Below are 20,964 nucleotides of genomic sequence, written 5' to 3'. Positions count from 1 at the left end.
AGAATCCAAGCTGGCTCCCTGGTGGATGAGACAGACTGGTTTTATGTAGTCAGAGAGGAGGATTAATGACCTCAGCATAAAGCTGGCATGTTCAAGAGATTTACTACTTTTTATGTAACAGTTTTAGCCAAAGCTGTTCTAGGATGGTGGAAGTAGAGTTTAATAGGACAAACTTCTTGACTAATAGCCAATCACTAAGCAGCAGGGAGGCTGTGTCACAGCCTGCCCGGTAGGTAGGGGGGTAGAGGTGGAGCAAGCATCAGTATCAGATATTAAGTCGGGAAAATCAGCCTTGCTAGCCATGTCCTCACAGCTGCACTGGGAAGAACCATCACCATCTCGGGGCAGCAGACTGAATCGATGGTTAAGCCGGGGGGATTTGCCCTGTTGCAGGTTACTGGAAAGCCGCTTGTTGCATCAAAGACATCCACAAAATGCCTTATTTTACAAGACTCATTTTGATCTTGTTTTGCCTGGTGGTTCTTGTGGAAAGCAGAAAGCCCAGGAGGAGGAGATGGACAGGGCAGCTGGAAATGCCCAGGCCAAGGTAAAGTCATTGGTTGAGGGGAGGAAGGTCACTTTGCAGCAGCTGCAATTGCCATGCCCAATGGGACAGCTCCCCAGGAGGGGCGGGTGCTTATACAGCGGTTATGGGAATCTGTTTTCCAGCAGGAATAAGAAGGGGTCTCCACCTTACTGAAAACACTCTCTCTCTGGACACAAACACTCTTATCTTGTCACAGGCAGAGAGCAAAGCTATAATAGGTGAGTCTTTCATTCTAAAGCTATGTTCATTGTGATTTAAGGCAGGTAAAAGAAATCCACTCATTGAAGATTTAGTGGATTAAACAATCTTTGTACTTTTCAGGTTGTAATGCTTTGCTTCTCAAGATTTACATCTCATAGATAGCCTGCTAAATAATTATGTCCTCGTAATTTTTAGGGAACCATATATAGGAATTTACCCTGAACTATTAAGAAAAATTATAACCAGGAGAGTTCTTTAAGTTATTTGATTGGGGTTAACCTTATAACGGTATTGGGTTTCATTTTATTGTTTTGAAACTTTAGAAAAGGTGTTCATAATTTGGGAGATTATCAGAAATATATGTATAGACCGTTTACATACATGAATGCCATTTGATTATATGATGGAAACATTTCCAAGAAATATTGATTGGGTCCAGAATTTGCATTCAAAATCATCACAGTTATAAATCTAAGACCCTTAATAAGTTTGCTTTAAACTAATGTACAAAGCCTGATACTCCAGGCCTGTTGTAGACGTAAGGGTTGCTAAGAATGAAGGTAAGAAAAAAACATGTAGCTAAGCTATAAACACCACGCGTGAGATGTTACACATCTATTTTTCGCTCTACTAAGCATCCAGTGGGTTAACGGTTTTGAATAAAAACTAATATCTTAAGCCATATTTTCTAGGTCAGTGGTCTCCAAACATTTAATCATGTACCGCTATCAGTGAAAAATTTTTAAACTGTGCCTCCTATAGATATATATATTTACTTATGTATTAGATATGTGAAATATATAGTAAATAAAAGCTTGATTGCTTCCTTATTTGTTAGATAAAAACTAAAATAAATTAAAGTTACGATCTCGACTTCCCACACCCCATCTCAACTTCCCCAGATGCAGGCCCTTGATTTGGAGACTGCTTTTCAGGGAGATGTAAGGGCTGTGTAGGGTCTACGCCTTCCTACTCAGTCAGAAAACAGACATTAAAAACCCTGCAGAATGACAGGAAAGAGGCATTGCTCTGGAAGACTCCTAGTTATGTTGCCAGAATCAGGCTGTTGAACTGAAGGGACTTCAGAGGCCATTTGGTCCAATAATTCCCCTGAGGTCTAATTCTGTGAGATGTCAATAGGGGTTGGGTTAAAAAGGGGGTTCCAAGGTCAAAGAAGCTTGGGAAACCCTGATTTAGACCATTTTTAACAGATTTCTTTGTAGCAGAATTTCTCAGAACCTTTATTATACAAATGGGTATTATGAATCTTGAGAAAGAGGATAAATTATGCAGTGTTTCTCAAAAAAACACAAACACACTTTTTTGGGCACTATCTCATGGCATTCATATTCCGTGGGCACACATTGGGAAACATGGTCCAAATCCAGCTCATTTTACAGCTGTAGAAACGCAGCTCCGAGATGGGCTTACTTACTTGCTAGCGGATCTCTAGGGACCAGAAGCCAGCCTCCTGGCTTACTCAGACCAGAGAAGCAGCATTGTCTAAAACTCTCTGTTCCTGTAAGCGTGGTGCTGGTGTTCAGCACAAGCCCCCAGGGATCCTTAGGGACCCCCCAGGACCCTTGATTGTCACATCTGCCACCCCACCTCAGATGACCCACATTCTAGTTCTCAGACACATGCATGAGCTTCCAGAAAGATTGAATCTGACTTAGGGGAGAGGAGAATTTCTTGGAATTCATCCTGTGAAGCATTCAAGTGAATGAGAAGATGAACATGTACATTCAAAGAAAAGATACTATTGAATGGGGCTGGTGAAAAGGGTAGGGAAAATGTCACATCGAGGAACACGGTTCTAGGCCTTCCTGCTCCCACAGGGCATGTATATGATCAGACATCCATAGCTCTCAGAGATCTATGTCTTTCTCAGAAAAATGTCAGCCAAGCATCTGTCAGTTTATTTTTTCAAAATTATTTTCCTCATTGACACACAAGGGTTAGGCTCTATTAATGAATAACAGACATAAAATGACCTGACCTCCTTTTCTGTCTACAGCCTTAGAGCTCTATCTCTTCAGGATCTTTCCTTTTCTTAGGAAGTTCTGTTCACACACAAACATACACATACTGTGACATGCAACACCAAACACATGATTTCACACACAGTCACAACATGCATGCACATGCAACACACACACTTGCACATACAGTCACACACAGTCACACAATATACTCACAACCCATGGTGGCACATGCTGTCACAATCGCACATGCACACCCACAGGCACTGGCAAGACCTCTTCTGACCTCCCATAAGCCTTCCTCCCATCACCCTGCCAAGCCACCCACAGAACAGCCATTCTGCCCTGTAGCTTCTTTTAACCAAAAACTGCTTTGGGTTTTCTGGCCCTGCGTGTCCCTATTTATTGACTCACTGTGAGTGAGCCTGTTTTCTCTTGCTTGTTTGCTTTGGTTTGGGTTCCTGACCCTCAGCCCCCAGCTTCATTCCAGCTCTTCCCTGCCCTGCTGCTGACTACCTGCTAGCTTTCCTGTCAAAGGAGGCCCTTCTCCCTTGAGATCTGAAACACAAACCATGCTCTGGCCTTGAGGAATTCTGGACTGTTCCCAGATAACACTGCCTGCTCACCCCCACCCCCCACCCTGGCCTCAGAGCCCAGACTCCCCTTCAATATTTCCCTTGCTCACCTGCCTCTTTGGAGCCTCCTGTTCTTGACTATCCTTCCCTGGATTTGCATCACGGCTCAAGTTTTGTTGGACCCATGAGCAGCTTTACTCTCCTGCCATCAGTGATGCTCATTCCTCTCTAGAGAGGCCCAGAAAATGCAAGGGGCCCAGATGTCAGGCAACCAGGTTCTGTGCCTGTCCTGGCTGTGGGGACTGTCTCCTGACTGACCTTTCTAGCTCCATGAGGGTGGTGACATCTTCCACCCTGGGATGCTGTGAGGATGGGGTGAGCTCAGGACTGGTGCAGAGAGGGCCGCGATGTGCAAGCTGGTTCTGGTGCTTGTTATTACCGCCAAGCAGCCCACAGCACGCTGGCACTAGTCCTGCCTTCTCTTCTCGCTCACCCTCCCCTGCTACGGGCTGGGTTTGAGATCCTGGGATGGCTCTGGTTGTCCCAACTTGGGGTGGGGGCTCAGGATGTTGTCCCTGGAGTCTGAGGTCTGAGGGCCAAGGCTCTCTGGGCAGGCTATGAAAGGATGAGTCAAGAACACCCAGTCCACACGAACAGCCTAAAGCTTGCAATATTAGCAGTCTGAGTTACCAGGTCCCAGGCCCTCTTAAATGGCACCCAGGTTTAAATTGCCTCTCTCTTTCCAGGATGCTGGCATCTGGGTCTTCCGCTCCCTAATCCTCCCCTCTAAATGGATATGGGAACTGCTGACTAGGAGGGAAGTTGCTGTCTACAAGGCAGAGGCAGTGAGCTGGGTGGACTCCCAATCTAATGTCCACTACCTGCTAAGTAAGCCCTTGGGCCGTGCTCTCTCCTGCCTTGCTGGGCCTCTGAATGCAGCCCCTGCCTCTATGGCTGCCCAAAGAACCAGGCCTAATCCTGCTCGTCTTCTGGAGGCAAGGCTTGAGGAAGTTCCTCAGAAACACTCTGGCAGTGACTACGATACTTCCGAGGGGATGGGGCTAACCTCACATAATCCCCCTGAAGGGGAGGAAGTTAAATTGGGCTTTTCTCCTCGGAGTTTGCGGCAATGGTCTAACAGCAAATCTGGTCATGGCTTCCTCCTCCAACTGCTTAAAGCCCTTCCATGTGTTCCCACTGCCTGTGGATAAATATAAAAACGTTCACACCGTTTTCGAGCCTCTGCACACCCTGCCTCCTGCTTGCTCCTGCAGCCTCATCCTCTCATTGTCGCCACACCTTCCCCCTTCTCGTTTAGTGCCCACTCACCCTTCCACCCAGGCCACCTCAAACTCAGCCTGTCCCAAATCAAACAGCTCTCGCGGGCAGGGGACTTACGCTCTCCATTGGATATCACTAGAGCCTGTGACATTGCTGAGTTTAAATGCCTGTAGGATATGTCTTAGGTTCCCAGGGCTGCACAGCAGTCATGATGGGAATGTACCATCTGACAGCTCTGCAGGCTACAAGTCTGAAACCAAGGCAGGGCTGGGCTCCCCCTGGAGGCTCTAGAGGAGAACCTGCTCTGCCTCTTCCCAGCTTCCAGCATTTGCCAGCCATCCTTGCTGTACCTTGCCTTGCGGGTGCATCATTCCATCTCAGTCCCCCCTTCCTATAAGAACACCAGTCATACTGGGTTAGGGCCCATCTGAATCTAATCACATCTTCAAACATCCTATTTCCAAATGAGGTCACAGTCACAAGGATCAGGGGTTAGGACCACATCATTTTTGGGGGACACACATCAAGTCAGAACAATATCTGGGGAAATGGGTGTGGCTGGGAGATGGAGGTGGCTCAACCAATTGGGCTCCCGTCTACCATGTAGGAGGTCCAAGTTTCGGTGCCCAGGGCCTTCTGGTGAGGGCAAGCTGGCCCATGCGGAGTGCCGGCCCACGGGGGAATGCCGCCCCATGCAGGAGTGCACCCCCCACCCCCCACATGGGGATGTTGCCCAGCATGGGAAAGCCGCCCTGCTAAGGAGTGCTGGCCAATGCTGAGAGCTGGTGCAGCAAGATGACGCAGCAAAAAGAGACACAGAGGAGAGAAAATAAGAGATGCAGCAGATTAGGGAGCTGAGGTGGTGCAAGAGAATGATCGCCTCTCTCCCACTCCAGAAGGTCCCGGGATCGGTTCCTGGAGCTGCCTAATGAGAATACAAGCAGACACAGAAGAACATACAGCGAATGGACACAGAGAGCAGACAATGGGGGGAATGGGGAGGGGAGTAAAAAAAAAAATAACACTATCTGACTGGAGACACTCTGCCAGGCAGTTGGATAGACAGGTCTAGAGTAAGGGGGCGTAGATTCAGGAATCATGAGCACGTTCATGACGATTTAAGCCATGGAAACAGGAAAGCCTGTGCATGAGTGTGGAGAGGGAGAAGAAAAGGTGCTGGGACAGAGCCAGGGTCACTGGCATTTAAGGGCCAGGCCAAGGAGGAGGGGGCTGCAGGGGTCACTGAGAGGGCACTGCCAGGGCTTGTCCTGAAAAACCAGGCTTCCAGCAGAGCTGAGGTCCCCCCTGGCTCTGAGAAGTCAGCCTCAGCAGAGCCGCTGCAGGCCCTGAGGCCGGGCGACAATGGTCAGGTGTGAGGAGGCGCCTGCAGTCCTCAGAACCCAGCTTTTTTTTTTTTGGGGGGGGTGTATTTATTTGTTGGGAGAGGGGGGAAAAATGTAAAAGGGAAATGTTTATAGAAAAATGTAACTAACACATATTCCTACCACTTTTCAGTAAATTTTGGGTCTAGACTGTTTCTCTGTTTTGTTTCGGTTTTGTGCGGAGAGGCTTGAGTCCAGTTTAAATGATGATGACAATGAGCCGTGAGTGAGCAAAAAGGCAGGGTGAGGGTGTTTGAGGACCGAGTTCAAAGGGCCCTGGGGAGGCCCAGGCACTTCTCCTGAGTCCCCAGTTTCTCCCAGAACCTATCTGGCCAGTTTGTCTCATCAATAAACGGTTAGGCTTTATTTCCTCTCACCCCAAAAGTACCCGTGAATTCCCGAGGGATGGGTAAAAAGGGGTGGGGGTGGGGAATGGAGGGTGACGTGTCTGCTGGCAGCAGTGAGAGTCCTCTGGTCCGACAGAGCCCAGGACAGAGCCCAGGACAATCACCTTGGATGGGGCCCTTCAGCTGGTCCGGGCAGAGATGCAAAAAGCAGGGCCACGGGGGGTGCCCCGGCCAGTGCCACCAGCTGACTGGGGGACACTGACAAAGCAGCTGCCCCCGGAATCCCGCTGCATCCTGCTCCCAGCGCTGGAACCTGTCCACCTACCTGGAATGAAAAGCCGCAGGTGTACTTGACCAGGCCTCTAAAAAGCAGCTCAGAGCGCAAAGAAAAAGGCCCAGCGCCAACAACAGGAGGAGAGCTGTGACAACACAGATATTTTTACACACAGCAGAAGGAGGAAACTCCAGACATTACGTGCTTAGAGCCCCTCCAGAAGAGGTGAGGGCAGAGCCTAACCCACGAGGAGAAACGCAGTGAGAGGGAAGGAGCAGACGCTGCGCTTGGCAAGCCCGGCCCCAGGGTAGGTGTCTGTGACAAAGGGGAGGGCTGCATGTGGCTTGTGCTTCCTTGGCTGAGGTAGGGAATGACACTTTTTTTAGAGGAAGAGGGAGAGTGATGAGGGAGAAAGTCTGAGGAAAATGAAAAGGGGTTGGAATAGCCACACGGGGAGTGGGGATCGAGCTTACATGACCCCTGGGCCGTGTTGTGGGCCCGCTGGAGCAGGACACGCAGGAAGATGGTGTTGAAAAATTTTGAAAATGGTGATGGTCGCACAGCATTGTGAATATAATTAACGCCACCGACTTGTACACTTAAAAATGGCTAAAATGGCAAATTTTGCATGTGTTTCACCACAATTTTTAAAAAAGGCCTGGGGAGATGATGCAAGGTGGAGAAAGGGTGTCTGGCGGACAGATCCTGCAAAATGAGAACTCCAAAAAATCATCTCTCTCAATGTCTTGAGGGCTGATGGGAAATATTTCTTGTTTGTCCTTGCAGCCACTTATATAAGAAGAAACTTGACATAACCAAAATCCAAAAAGGAAAGCCTCAGCCGCTTCTCCGGGTGGATGAACATGACTTCACTATGAGGCCCGCCTTTGGAGGTAGGGCTGCGTCCTCCCCTCGTTGTCGGGGTGGGGGGCTTGGCCTCTGGGGCCGCGTGGTGCAGCTCTGGCTGGCTGTGGGGTTCTCTTGAGCACAGCACTCCCTCGAGTGCTCTGGCTTCCCCATGCACAAATAAGCCCAACTCCAGTTCGAGTCAACAACTTTCCCAAGGAGAAAAGAGCTGGAAGAAAGTGAGTGGAGAGGGCTGTTGATGGAGGAGACTGGTGGCTAAGCAGTTTATATTCAGAAAGGAGACCCACCCTGCTGCCACCAATTTCCCTTCTCCCCCCCCCAAAAAAAAATAATAAAAAGAACAGATAGTTTAAATCTGGAAACAAAACTGACCCTTTGCTTGGTTGCAAAGGAGGTAGTCAGGGGACTAGCTGGTAACTTTCCAATGCAGCAACAATTTAGTCCATTTAAAAGGCCCCTCTCACAGACCTGCTCCCAAAAGGGGAATGACCAGTGGCTGTGCCTCCCAGGAGCTGGAGCAATGCCAAGGACGGCCCGTAAATGAGGCCCTGCTCCATCAGGCAGGGAGAGGTATGAGAACAGCAGAATGCAAGAGATCCTTGGGCCAACTTCCCCCTTGTGGTTATGGGGAAACTGAGGAAGGCCCAGCGCATTTCAGAGGATGGATAGGCTTTCCTTCCTCCTGGTCTCTCTCCTCTCTCACTGATCCTCTCATAGGTCCCAGTGTTCTCCTGGAGTTGGGGGAACGAGTATGGGTGCTCTTTCGTAGTCACCCACCCTCTCTGAGCCACAGTTTCCTCATGTGTGAAATGGGGATAATAATCCCTACGTTTGAGTTGTGAGGATTAAACGAGAGAATGTGTGTAAAGCTCTGGCACATATTGGCTCAATTCCCTTCAGAAAAACCTAGCTGTCTGTTGCTAGTCCGCCAAAGGGGTGCCAATGCAAAGTCCAGAAATCTTTTGGCTTTTATTTGGGGTAAAAGTGTAACGTTCCAAGGCTGTGAAAGCACCAGAAGAGGTGCTTTCTTACCAAAGTCAGCTGCCATGTGTTGAAGCAAGATGGCGGCGATGTCTGCGGGCTTCCACTTCCTCCTGAGCTCTGGGGGCCCAGCCTCTTTAGGCTTCGTGCTCAGTGACCCTGCAGTCCTCTCTCTCCTGGCATAGGGCTCGTTTCTTTCCAGGCCTCCTATATCAGTCTCAGCTGTTCTGTTCTCTTCCCAAGGTCAACTGTAAACTATCAGGGCTAATCTCGCCCCAGGGCCCCAGTTGCTCAAGCCTTCCCCTTTCTGTCACATGGCAGGATTAAAAAGGACAGAGTTCTCTCATCCTGTGTGTCTGTCTGTGTTAGTGACCGTTTATATTAAACCCAGCAAGGGGGTGGGGACTCAACCTGAATCATGCTCACTGACATAGTCAAATCAAAAGCCCTAATCTTTTCTGAATTTAATTTTATTTTTAAAGAAGCTTTAGATTGCATAAATGATACATTGACAATATAGGGGATTCCCATATATTCACTCCTCTCCCCTTCCCACACTCTCCCCCATTAATGACATCCTTCGTTAGTGTAGTACATTTGTTTTAACGGATGAACACATATTGAAGCATTGCTAGTAACCATGAATCCGTATATCAGTTTGAGTAGAATTGACATCTTAACGATATTTAGTCTTCCGGTCCATGAGCTGGAATGTTCTTCCAATTATTTAGGCTTTTTAAAATTTCTTTTAACATCAAGTTGCAGTTTTCTGAATACAAGTGCTTTACATTGTTGGTTAAGTTTATTCCTAACTATTTGAGTTTTATCTGTCATATTTTATTTTCACCACTCTTTTGACACTTTCAGTTACTTTTATTGATATAATCTTCATTTCTAGACTCTCTTCCAGGCCTCTCTCTCCTGTCTTTTCTTTTCAGGCTCTAGCACATCCTTTAGTATTTTCTGAAAATCTGGTCTCTTGGTTAGAAATTCTCTCAGTTTCTGTTTATCTGTGAATATTCTAATCTTGCCCTCATTTTTAAAAATTAATTAATCTTCCCCCCCCCCCACCACTTCCCCTGGTATCTGCTCTCTGTGTCCATTCACTGTGTGTTCTTTTGTGTCCACTTGTATTCTCAGTAGGTGGCTCCAGGAACCGATCCTGAGACCTTCTGGAATGGGAGAGAGGCAATTACTCTCTTGCGTCACCTCAGCTCCTTGTTCTGCTATGTCTTCTTATTTTCTCTCCTCTGAATCTCTTGTTGCATCATACCAGCTCTCCATGTCAGCCAGCACTCATGCGTGGGGCGGCTTTTCCTGCATGAGGCGGCTTCCCATGCAGGGCAGCTCTCCTGCATGGGGCTGCATTCCTGCATGGGCCGGCACTCCATGTGGGCCTGCTTGCCCTCACCGGGAGTCCCTGGGCATCGAACCCTGAACCTTTTATATGGTAGACAGGAGCCCAATTGGTTGAGCCACATTCATTTCCCCCAATATCTTTTTAATATTCTTAATCTCTTTAGCCATCTCATTGAATTTATTAAGGAGATTTGTTTGAACATCTATGATTAGTTGTCTCAATTCCTTTATGTCATCTGGAGGCTTATCTTATTCCTTTAACTGGGCCTTAGCTTCCTGTTTCTTGGTGTAGATTGTAATTTTTTTTGTTGGAATCTTGGCATCTGGCTTACTAGAGTATTTATTCTGGGTGCAGTTTTTCTCTTTAGTTTAGGGCTTCCTGACCTTTCTCCCTTGCTGGTTGTAACAGTAGGAGCCAAGGATGTGGTTGGTGCTATAAGCTGTGTTGGCTCATTGCCTCCCAACTTTCTCCTTTGGTAGGGGTAGGGGCAGAGTCACAGCTGTGTGGAATAATCTAAGTTGTGCAGGCCTAGACTGTAGTTGCCCAGAGAGACTGATGAAACTTCTCACCCCTTTCTCCCCTGCCTGGGGTGGGGATGGAGCTGCAGTTGTGGGTGGCAATCTATGCACTGTGGGTCCAAGATGATTGCAGTTGCCCTGGTAGACTTCCGATTATTCAGTCTGTGCCAGCCAAAGGTACCTGAAGTTACCTGGCAGGCTGGTACAGTGCCCACCAGCCTCCTCCCTGCTAGAGGTGGGGCTGAAGCCTAGCCTAGGGTTGCAGGCCGATCTGGGTGAAAGAAACCGGTTCCTACCATCACTGTGATATTCAGCCAGCCAGGCTTCCCCTCAGGCTGGGGGCAGAGTCAAAATGGTGGCCACCAGCCTCTTTCCAACTTGGACAGATTCATACCCTACCTGTTCCTAGGGTTATACTTTAGCCAGTTGAGTCTACTAATTAGTAGCTGAGGTCGGTGGCTAACCCTCTCCTTCTCCCCTGTTTTTGAGAAATGGAGCTTCCAATTTCAGCCACAGAATAGCTCCTGGGGCGGCTTGCACTGCCAAAGTAGGATAATCACCGGCCTCTGTGGCTTGGCCAGTAATTTCCCAGAGAGGCTGGGCACAGGTTCCCCCAGCTTCCTCCTTGCCGGGGGTGGGGCTGGAGCTTAGGCTAGAGCTGCGATATGACCTTGGGAAAGAAGCCAGTCCCTACCAGCACTGTGATTTTCAGTCTTCCCCACTTCCCCTTGTGTCAGGCTAGAGTTAAGATGGTGGCTACCAGCCTCTTTCTGACTTGGACAGGTGCAAACTTTAGCTGTTCTTAGGATTATACTTTAGCCCACTGAATTTACTCATCAGTAGCTGAAGTTGATGCCCACCTGTCTCTTCCTTCCCTGTGTTTGGTAAGTGGAGCTTTCAATTCCAGCCGTGGAACAGCTCCCGAGGTGATGTGTGCCTCCAGTGGAGGATGGGCACTGGCCTCCATCAGAACAATGATTTTTTGAATTTCAATTCAAGCTCATGGATCCTTTGTTAACAATCCCTGCTCTAGAGCCCTAGGCCACCCCTGCTTGAGGCATGGTGTACTGCTAAAAGTCCTAATCTTTTTTTCAATTTAAAGATTTATTTATTATTTATTTATTTATCTCCCCTTTCCTCCCCGCCCCGTTGTCTGCTCTCTGTGTCCATTTGCTGTGTGTTCTTCTGTGACTGCTTCTATCCTTATCAGCGGCACCGGGAATCTGTGTTTCTTTTTGTTGCATCATCTTGTTGTATCAGCTCTCCGTGTGTGCGGCACCGTTCTTGGGCAGGCTGCACTTTCTTTGACGCTAGGCGTCTCTCCTTACAGGGCGCACTCCTTGCACATGGGGCTCCCCTACGCAGGGGACACCCCTGCATGGCAGGGCACTCCTTGCACGCATCAGCACTGTGCATGGGTCAGCTCCATTCCAGTCAAGGAGGCGGGGGTTTGAACCGCAGACCTCCCATGTGGTAGATGGACACCCTATCCATTGGGCCAAGTCTGCTTCCCAGAAGTCCTAATCTTAACAGGTAATCTAATCAAAGACATCACAACTGGATTTAATGCAAACAAAGACTATCACACCCACAGAAATAAATTTGTTTACAAATATAATCTTTCTCATTTTGGGATTCATAAATAATCTCAAAGTATTAAACTATCAGACTCTTATTTTATGTGGCTGTTAAGGGATTAAGAAATTCATGTATCCCAGAGGCTTTTGCATTTTAAAAGGACTCAAAGCCTTCCACTAATCCCCCTGAACCCTGACCCCTGTCAAGCAGAAGGAGAAAAGACAGAAGCAGATTAGTCCCGGAAGTCTTCTCCTTCCTAACCAGCAACATCCTCAGCCAGGTCAAGAGCCTGCCACCATGTCTGGTAGTTCAAATTCCCTTAGTGACCTAGGCCTCCTGTATTTTATAAAAAATAAAAAATATATATTTTTTCTGAATAAGCAACTTTAAAGTAGCTGTATCTGCTCTAGGAGGGCCAAGCAAGATGTCCCCCATAAGTGGAAACTCTACCTTGTCTTTCTTGGACAGTGTCGGTTAAGAACACAGAGGGTCAGCTAAGTAGCTAGGAACAAAAACAGCAAAAGCAGTATCAATGACAACTAATACTCATATCATAATGATTCTGTGTCACCAACCATTCTAATCAAGATAATTTACATATATGATTTTTAGTGTAACCCTCATAACAATTCCATGAGGTAGATACTATTATACTCAGGTGAGGAACCTGAGGCACAGAGAGGTGACATAACTGGCCTAGGCCATACTCCTGTGAGGTTGGCCCTTTTTCCTGCTGGGTCTCTTTCCTGCCCTCTCTAGCCCTACATCCCTTGTTGCAGGGCTGACTTATCCATTAGGCAGAGTAGGCCCTGTGCCCAGGGCCCACAATACTTATAGGAGCCCTCAAAAATGTTTTAATTTTTTTAACCAGAAAAAAATGAAATTTTAGGTAATATTATGTGTAAAACACCTTGAATATATAATATTAATATATTTCTCTTTATACCAGTTGTAAAATATACTTTTTAAATGTCTTTTATGGAGGAAAGGGCCCGTGAAGACAGTGCCCAGGGCCCTCAAAAGTCATAATGTGGCCCTGCCTCAGTGCACCAGTTTTGTGGGACAGGTGTGTGTGTCTGGGTGTGGGTGATATTCCAAACAATGCATTATAACTTACTGCTTTCTAAAAATCCCAGGGGTCAGTTAAAACAAAATACTTTGTCTAAGGAACCAGCTGCCTGATAGGTGGAGTGTCAGGTTAGAAGAGCCCCCAGACACCAGAGTTTCTCTCCATTTGTTAGGAGAAACGATGCAGTGCTAACTTTTAATTCTAACTCTATAGATAGAAGGGGAAAGGAGGATGTAATGTAATCATGGATTATTTTGAAACACATCTAGGGAGTTTGCCAGAATGTTCAAGAAAAATGCTGGCAACAAAGTAGATCAGGGTTCCCAACCACAATGCTTTCGTTCATAGACAGATATTTTTGAGCTGCTATGATGTGTCAGGCCATGTCTGTAGCACTGGGGACCTAGGGAGGGGCAAGACAGACAAAGTCCTTGGAGTTTACTCTCTAGTGGAGGAGACCAGTGTAAACGAATACTCACATTGAGATATCAAATTGTGAGCTGCTGGGAATGGGCTGTGAGTGTGTGTGTAGCAGATCTGGTTGTGAGCATCCAGGAAAGGCTGCCCCACAGAGCCAGTGAGGGGGAACAAAGAGGAGCCGGCTGTGCCTGGGAAGCTCATATTATTGGAGTCCTTTTTACAATGCATCACTTCTACATCAGATAATATTTGGTTCTCAAAGAGCGAAGAGTCTGCTGGGGAAACAGATGAATGAAGTATCTTAGCAGCAATGGGGGATGTCTCTACTAATGGTGTGGGGGAAATGAGGGAATGGTCCATTCTGCCCAGAGAGGACCAGAAAATCCTCCATTCCAGAGGTGACACTAGCAGGGAGTCCTGAAAGATGTGGAGGGACGAGCACCAGCAGATGCTTAGGGGTGAGGAAGGATGCTTGTGAACAGAGGCACCAGAGATGGTCATGCCCTTCTGGCCAGTCTCTGTTTCAGGCTCTGCCCTTCAGGAAGCAATATGTGTAATGGACTCATTTCAGTGTGTCTGTTTTAAGAGACGGCCAGGAATTGGGCCTCCCAATGCAAAAGAGAGATGATAGTTTCTCTACGAAAAATGTACAAGTATTTGTGAAGGCCTGCACATGGATGTCATCTTTTCCAGCAGCAAATGTAGTTCTAGAGTTAATAATTTGAGTATTTCCATTTGCCTAAAGTTCGATTTCCTGCTAGAATGTTGAGACTTATGCCTCTCCAAACAAAGATACGTGGGTGACCCACATTTCCTCTCTCATATACTAATATGAAGTCTATCTAGGTGAATTGCAAGCTTTCCTGGTATTTTACATGAATTTTCTTGAATTTGATAAGATATGTGACACCTTGAATTTGAGTTGCTGAAATGAAGGAGGAAAAACCCCCAAGTCTTCCACTTTTAAAAAGATAAAATTTCAAAAACTAGAATTTTCCATTTGAACATGAGCAGATAGGATGATAGCCTGTATGTTGTCACTGCCCTACACATTTCTATCCACCCTTCAATAAAGCAGCTCAAAGTTCAACTTCTTCATAATACCTGCTGAGGTCACCAGTGCCCATATGATGTATGTGTGTCCTCTGAGCTCCTATACCATTTTTTAAAATAATGTTTTTATCCCATAATTGTTTTTAGATTCCATCTTAGAGTTATTTACACAATTTATATGAGCATGATCATGAAGCATGTCAGGGGATCAGCAGCAACTTGGTTGTATCTAGTGTGGGACCGGGGAGGCGGAGGGGGTGCAGGGCAGGGGCACACAGAGAGAAGTCTTCAGGGGCCCTCCTGCTCCTGGAAGGCTTTACTGGGGACTCTGGGCTCTCAGCACCTTAGCCTAGGCTGAGGAATGACAGGATCACATTTAAGCTTTAGAAGAATCATGTGGGCCATAATGGAGGGTGCCTGGAGGGCTTAAGAATGGATGCAGTGCTTGCTTCGGCAGCACATATACTAATACAGAGAAGATTAGCATGGCCTCTGTGCAAAGATGACATGCAAATGTGTGAAGTTTTCCATATTTTTTATTCAATTATTTTATTGGTTTCAATTTTGAAGAAGTTTTGGGTCACAGAAGGGTTACAACTTCTGTGCAAGGGAGGATCATTGGTGTGGGGTGTCAGAGATGGGGAATGCATGGGAGGAGGTTCACCTGGGGCACACCTATAAGGCATGTGAATGTGTTCAAGTGCTCTTGGGGCATTGTTGCAATGGGTGGAGTTTCACACAATAATCGAAAGAATATTGAATTCTTATCCTGGGGAGCTCTGCCACAATCTCAAATGGGACAGCAAGAATTCCCTGAATACAGGGGTAGAGGGAAACGGACTTTGGCCCAGTGGTTAGGGCGTCCGTCTACCACATGGGAGGTCCGCGGTTCAAGCCCCGGGCCTCCTTGACCCGTGTGGAGCTGGCCCATGCGCAGTGCTGATGCGCGCAAGGAGTGCAGTGCCACACAGGGGTGTCCCCCGCGTAGGGGAGCCCCACGCGCAAGGAGTGCACCCATAAGGAGAGCCGCCCAGGGCGAAGGAGGGAGCAGCCTGTTGAGGAATGGTGCCGCCCACACTTCCCGTGCCACTGATGACAACAGAAGCGGACAAAGAAACAAGACGCAGCAAAAAGACACAGAAAAAATAGACAACCGGGGGAGGGGAGGGGAATTAAATAAATAAAAATAAAATCTTTAAAAAAAAAAAAAAAAGGGGTAGAGACTAGTGAAGGAGGTTGAACCAATGATTGCCCCTTAATAGTGATGACTGTACTTATGAACCTTTACTTTTGACATTGAAACTTCACATAGTATTATAGGATACCTAAGAGCTACCTCCTGAGAGCCTCCTTGTTGCTCAAACATGACCTCCCTCTAAGCCAAACTCAGCATCTAAATGGATTACATTCCCCCCAGTGTGGGAAATGACTCCTGGGGATTAGCCTCCCTGGCACTGAGGGATTACTACCAAGCACCAATGAGCAATGCAACCAGAAAAAGACCTTGACCAAAAGAGGGAAAGGGTAAAGACAAATGAGTTTATATGACTAAGAGACTTCAAAGTGAGTTGGGAGGTCATCCCAGTACTTACAGTTATGTACCTCTCAGCAGGATATCATTTGACTGCCAAAGTAAATATTGTGTCATATAGAGGGTCTCCTGAGGGCTCTGGAGGCATCTAGAAACTATAGGCAGGACAGATAGCTCAGGAGTTTGGCATCCTGCCAGTGTGGGCCCTAATTTGGAATTTATGCTCCTGTGACAGAGTTGGACTCAGTTGTGGTTTCCCTACACATGACTCTTCTACCTCTTCTATTTGAACCTATAGTTAGTACTAGAGTTGATAGAGGTATGTCCAAAAGACTTAAATTTTGGGTTCTCCATGTACCAGTTGGACCCTGAGTCTCAACAGATTTGCGACACCTACTCTTTAGTTCATTGGACTCACCTAGGATAACTAACAAGGAGATAATGCTAGACAATGACCATCTCAAGGAACAGAGAGAGTCTGCAATAGCAAGCAAGATAGTTTCATCCATCTACCCCATGAAATCTAAGCCCCTTCTCAATTAGAGGCAGAGTGGGCTTCACCATCCCAGAATCCTCAGGACTGGGAAATGAACAATGGACTAGAGTAGACTTACTCTTATTCTACTATAGACTTATTGTGACTCTAGCAATGGAAGAACTTTTATCATTGTTGAGGTGCTAGTGGACACTGGATGTTCTGAGGGGAGGGAGTTGGAAAAATTGCTGTAATTTGGGGGCATTTTTGGGTCTTGGGAATTGTCCTGAATGACATTGCAATGACATATATAGGCCATTATATCGCTTGTAATAACCTACAAAAATGTGTGGGAGAAAGTGTAAACTACAATGTAAACTATAATCCACACTTAGTGGCAATGCTCCAAAATGTGTTCATCAATTGTAACAAATGTAGCATACTAACGAAGGATGTTGTTAATGTGGGAAAATATAGGAGGGCTAGGGAGTGGGGCATATGGGAATACCCAATATTTTTCACGTAACATTTATGTAATCTGAGTATCTTTTTTTAAAAAAAGAATATTAAAAAAAAATAGATGCAGGCCCCTGGCTGGGCACTTCAGCCATGGACCAAACAAGAGCTCATGAGGGGGAAGCGGATGTGGCTCAGGTGATTGGGCTTCAGCCTACCACATGGCAGGTTCTGGGATCGATTCCCAGTACCTCCAGGAGAAGGCGAGTTGATGCAGCAGGCAGGCATGGTGAACTGATGCAGCAAGATGATGCAACAAAAGAGACACAAAGAGGAAAGACAATGAGAGACACAACAAACCAGAGAGCTGAGGTGACTCAGGTGATCAGTTGCCTCTCTTCCACATAGGAGGTCATGGGTTTCATTCCTGGTGCCTCCTAAAGAGAAGACGAGCAGACACCGAACGCACACAGTGAATGGACACAGAGAGCAGACAGCAACCGCAAACGGGGTGTGGTGGTGGTGAAGTGATAAATAAAATGAATCTTTGGAAAAAAGGGACAAATAAAGAGCTCATGAGGGATTCAACTGAAGCAGTAAAAACAAGCAAAGAGACCTGAAAAATGCCAAGGAGGGGGAATAGTCAGGCCTTAGTGTCTGATGGGATCTCCTAAGTGTTGGAGGGTGAGCCCGTTTGCTGAGATGGGGCACAGAGGAAAAGCAAAAGCAATTGGGAAAGGATATAGTACCAGTTGGGAAATAGATGGTGTGTTCAAAGAGTCAGTTGAAGAGTTCAATTAAAGTCTATTTATGAGGTATGGACAGGGTTAAAGAAAAACCAATGAGCTATGGTGATAGTGGGAGCCATTACTGGAGCTGGGCTTGAGGTGGAAGGGGAGGAGGCAGTTATGTGAACCTGGAAAAGGGCTCTAGCGATAGGAAAAGGGCACAGAACAGGAGCTGTGGCCTTCAGGAGAGGGAGTCTAGCAGGAAGAGATCTGGAAGAATCAATTCTTCTCACTCCAATCAATTCTTCTTGCCCCAAACAGCCTCTCCTCTGAGCTGCCCTTGCCCTCAAGGCACTCTCACTCCTTATCCAGCCTGGTGCTTCTTGAGGGATCTGAGCTCAGGTGACCTGTGAGGTCACCATGCCTCTGAGCCACAGGGGACTGTGGAGGGGGCTGGTTTGGGCCCCAACTGGTAGGCCTCTTTGGGGAGGTAATGTTCAAGAAGTTGGTTAGATGTCCAGTGGTGACCTCTTTTAAAACCCATTATACAATCAGAAATTGGGACTCAGGAGAGAGTTGAACATCTCTACTTCCCTGTGCTTTAAGGGGAGAGTTGGTTGTGTGAGGGGCCCTCTGTCTGCAGGGAATAAAAGTGGTCCCAAACCCAAAGTCAAACCATACCACCCCAGTAATGAGAACCCTCCTGCTCCAGCAATGCCAAGACAGCTGGGCCTGGACTGGTCATCCCAGGTGTGAGCAGAGAGACAACCAACCACGCTGGGGGAGCGGTCCAAGTGCCAGCCGAGACTCAATGCTGGTGGAAACTAAGATCAGTGTTACACCCTAGCAGGGGCTGGGTGAGAGGATACCCCTCCCTCTGAATCTCTGTCCACCCCACACCTGCTCAGGTCCTTCTTACCTCTCTCAGAGATGAAAATGTCTGTGTTGTTTCCTAAAAGAGGAAAGCACAGAGCCCGTGAAAAGGTCATGACTACTCACAGGCAAACTTGTTTTTGTTTTTAAAGCAGTTTTATCGAGATATATTCACACACCATACAATCTATCCAGTGTATAATCAATGGCTTTTAGCATAATCACAGTGTTGTGCATTCATAACCACAAATAATTTAGAACAATTTCATTACTCCAAAAAGAAAAACTCCACACTCTTAGCATTCTTTCCTCATCCCTACATAACCACTAATCTAATTCCATCTTTACAAATTGATTTATATTTACATTTTATATAAATGGGTCATACGATATGTAGTAATCTGTGTCTGGTTTCTTCCACTTAGCGTAATGGTTTTTTGTCTGATATTAACATCTTGCAACATTAGCACACATTTGTTCAGTTTTAAAGAAAAATGGGCCTATGTATGCAATATTACTCATATTCAAATTTCACATGAGGTTTTACTATGCTATGCAGTTCCATGTTACATTTTTTAGCTTTCCTTGTAGTAACATACATGACCTGAGACTTTCCCTTTCAGCCACTGTCATACCCACATAGTAGGCCCAGGCTGGGGACTGGAGGGGCACAGAGAGATGGCCTCCCACCCGCCCTAGAGCCTGCTCCTTTGTCCAGGCCTCACAAAGGTGCAGTGGTTTTCTTTTTTAAAATGCCTGCTCAGGTCTCTTGTCTCTTTTCCTATTGGGTTGTCTGGCTTTTTCATAATGGAACTTGTATTAGTCAGCCAAAAGGGTTGCTGAACCATAATATCCATACATAAAATTACACAAACTATAAGTACACAGCTTGATGAATTACCAAAAAGTGAACACATTCATGTAAAGAGCACCTAGATTAAGGGACAATATTTCCAGAATCTCTGAGGCCTGCATGTCTTCCCATTCACTCTTCCCTCAACAGGGACAACCATTATCCTGACTTCTGACACCAAGGATTAGTTTTACCAGATGTTCATAATTTTAATGTAAATTTATTGCTCTTTTAATATGGTTAGGCTTTTTGTGTCCTGTTAAATATTTTCTTACTTCAAGATAAGAATGTATCCTCCTATGCTATCTTTTAGAGCTTTATCATTTTGCCTTTCACATGTAGATTTACAATCGACTTGGAATTTTTTTAATCTATTGAATGAATTTCATAGGGATAGGCAATTGTCTGAGCATTATTTATTGAAGATATTCTTTCCCCAGTGCTCTGCAATGATATCCTTTAAATAAATTAAATGTCCTTCTATGTGTGTATCTGTTTCTGGACCCTTTGCTTTGTTGCATTTGCCAATTTGTCTATCTTTATGCCAGTACTTCACTGCCTTAATTTACTTCATTAACTTTATAATGAGTCTTGATTTCTGGTAGAGCATATCTTTCCACCCTCTTTTTCTTCCAGAAGGTCTATTCTTGAACCTTTGAATTTCATAATAATCATTCTGTCAAGGTCTACAAGAAAACAGTAATGGGATTTTTAAAATAAATTTATCTCCCCCCCTTGCAGCTTGCTTACTGTCTATTCTCTGTGTCCATTCGCTGTGCGTTCTTCCGTGTCTGCATGTCTCCCTTTGTTGTGACATCTTGCTGTGCCAGCTCTCTGCGGGCACGGGCCATCAGCTCTCCATGGGCGCGGGGCAGCTTGCCTTCACAAGGAGGCCCTAAGACGTGAACCCCGGGCCTCCCATATGGTAGACGGGAGCCCAGTCGATTGATCCACAGCCGCTTCCCTAGTAATGGGATTTTGATTGGAATTTCATTGATTATATGGATAAATATGAGTAATTTACATCTGTGCAATACTGAATCTTTCAATCCATGAATATATTTCTCCATTTATTTAGGTGTTTAATTTCTTTCAGTAATGTTTTATAGTTTTCACATATTTTATCAGATTTCTAGGTACTTATATCTAGGTATTTTTCATATCATTAAATGATATTTTTGAAAAAATTTCCTTTTCTAACTTTGCTTACATATAGAAATACAATTAATTTTTTGTGTATTGACTGGGTATTCAAAAACCTTGTGAGACCCTCTTATTAATTCTATTTTACATGTTGATTTTTTGGATTTTATATATGCAAGCATATAAATGCAAACAATAGCACTTTTGTTTCTTTCTTTCCAATTTTTAGCTTAAAAAATTTTTTTTTCCTTGGTATACTGGATAGGACCTCCATATAATATTGAATAAAAATGGCATTAACAGTCATTCTTGTCTTATTCCTGGTGTCAAAGGAAAACTTGCAACATTTGCCACTAAATATGATAATTGCTGTAGTGTAGCTATCCTTCAATCAGATTACGGAAGTTCTCTTATATTCCTATCTGCATTGTATGTGTTTATTAAAAATCATCAATGGGTACTGCTTTTAG

At 45.8% G+C, this 20,964-nt stretch overlaps 1 protein-coding gene and 1 pseudogene across 2 annotated transcripts in view; both read left to right on the top strand.

Annotated features, from left to right (window-relative positions):
• Nucleotides 1–238: 238 nt before the first annotated feature.
• GABRR2 (gamma-aminobutyric acid type A receptor subunit rho2) overlaps nt 239–20,964 on the top strand; it is a 41,539-nt gene continuing 20,813 nt past the window's right edge. The window contains exons 1-2 of one of the 2 annotated variants that reach the window (XM_071218596.1): nt 239–547; nt 7,376–7,482. In XM_071218596.1, coding sequence (XP_071074697.1) covers nt 435–547; nt 7,376–7,482 — 220 coding nt within the window. In that variant the 5' untranslated portion in view covers nt 239–434. Of the gene's footprint in view, nt 548–6,414; nt 6,897–7,375; nt 7,483–20,964 lie in introns of those variants that run through there. The other variant, XM_058307144.2, reaches the window with a different exon arrangement.
• On the top strand, nt 14,877–14,972 carry LOC111763209 (U6 spliceosomal RNA; annotated as a pseudogene).

The sequence above is a fragment of the Dasypus novemcinctus genome, chromosome 11 (assembly GCF_030445035.2).
Source record: "Dasypus novemcinctus isolate mDasNov1 chromosome 11, mDasNov1.1.hap2, whole genome shotgun sequence".
Classification (NCBI taxonomy): domain Eukaryota; kingdom Metazoa; phylum Chordata; class Mammalia; order Cingulata; family Dasypodidae; genus Dasypus; species Dasypus novemcinctus.
The sequence above is the reverse complement of the archived record's forward strand: the minus strand, read 5'-3'. Positions and strand labels throughout refer to the sequence as shown.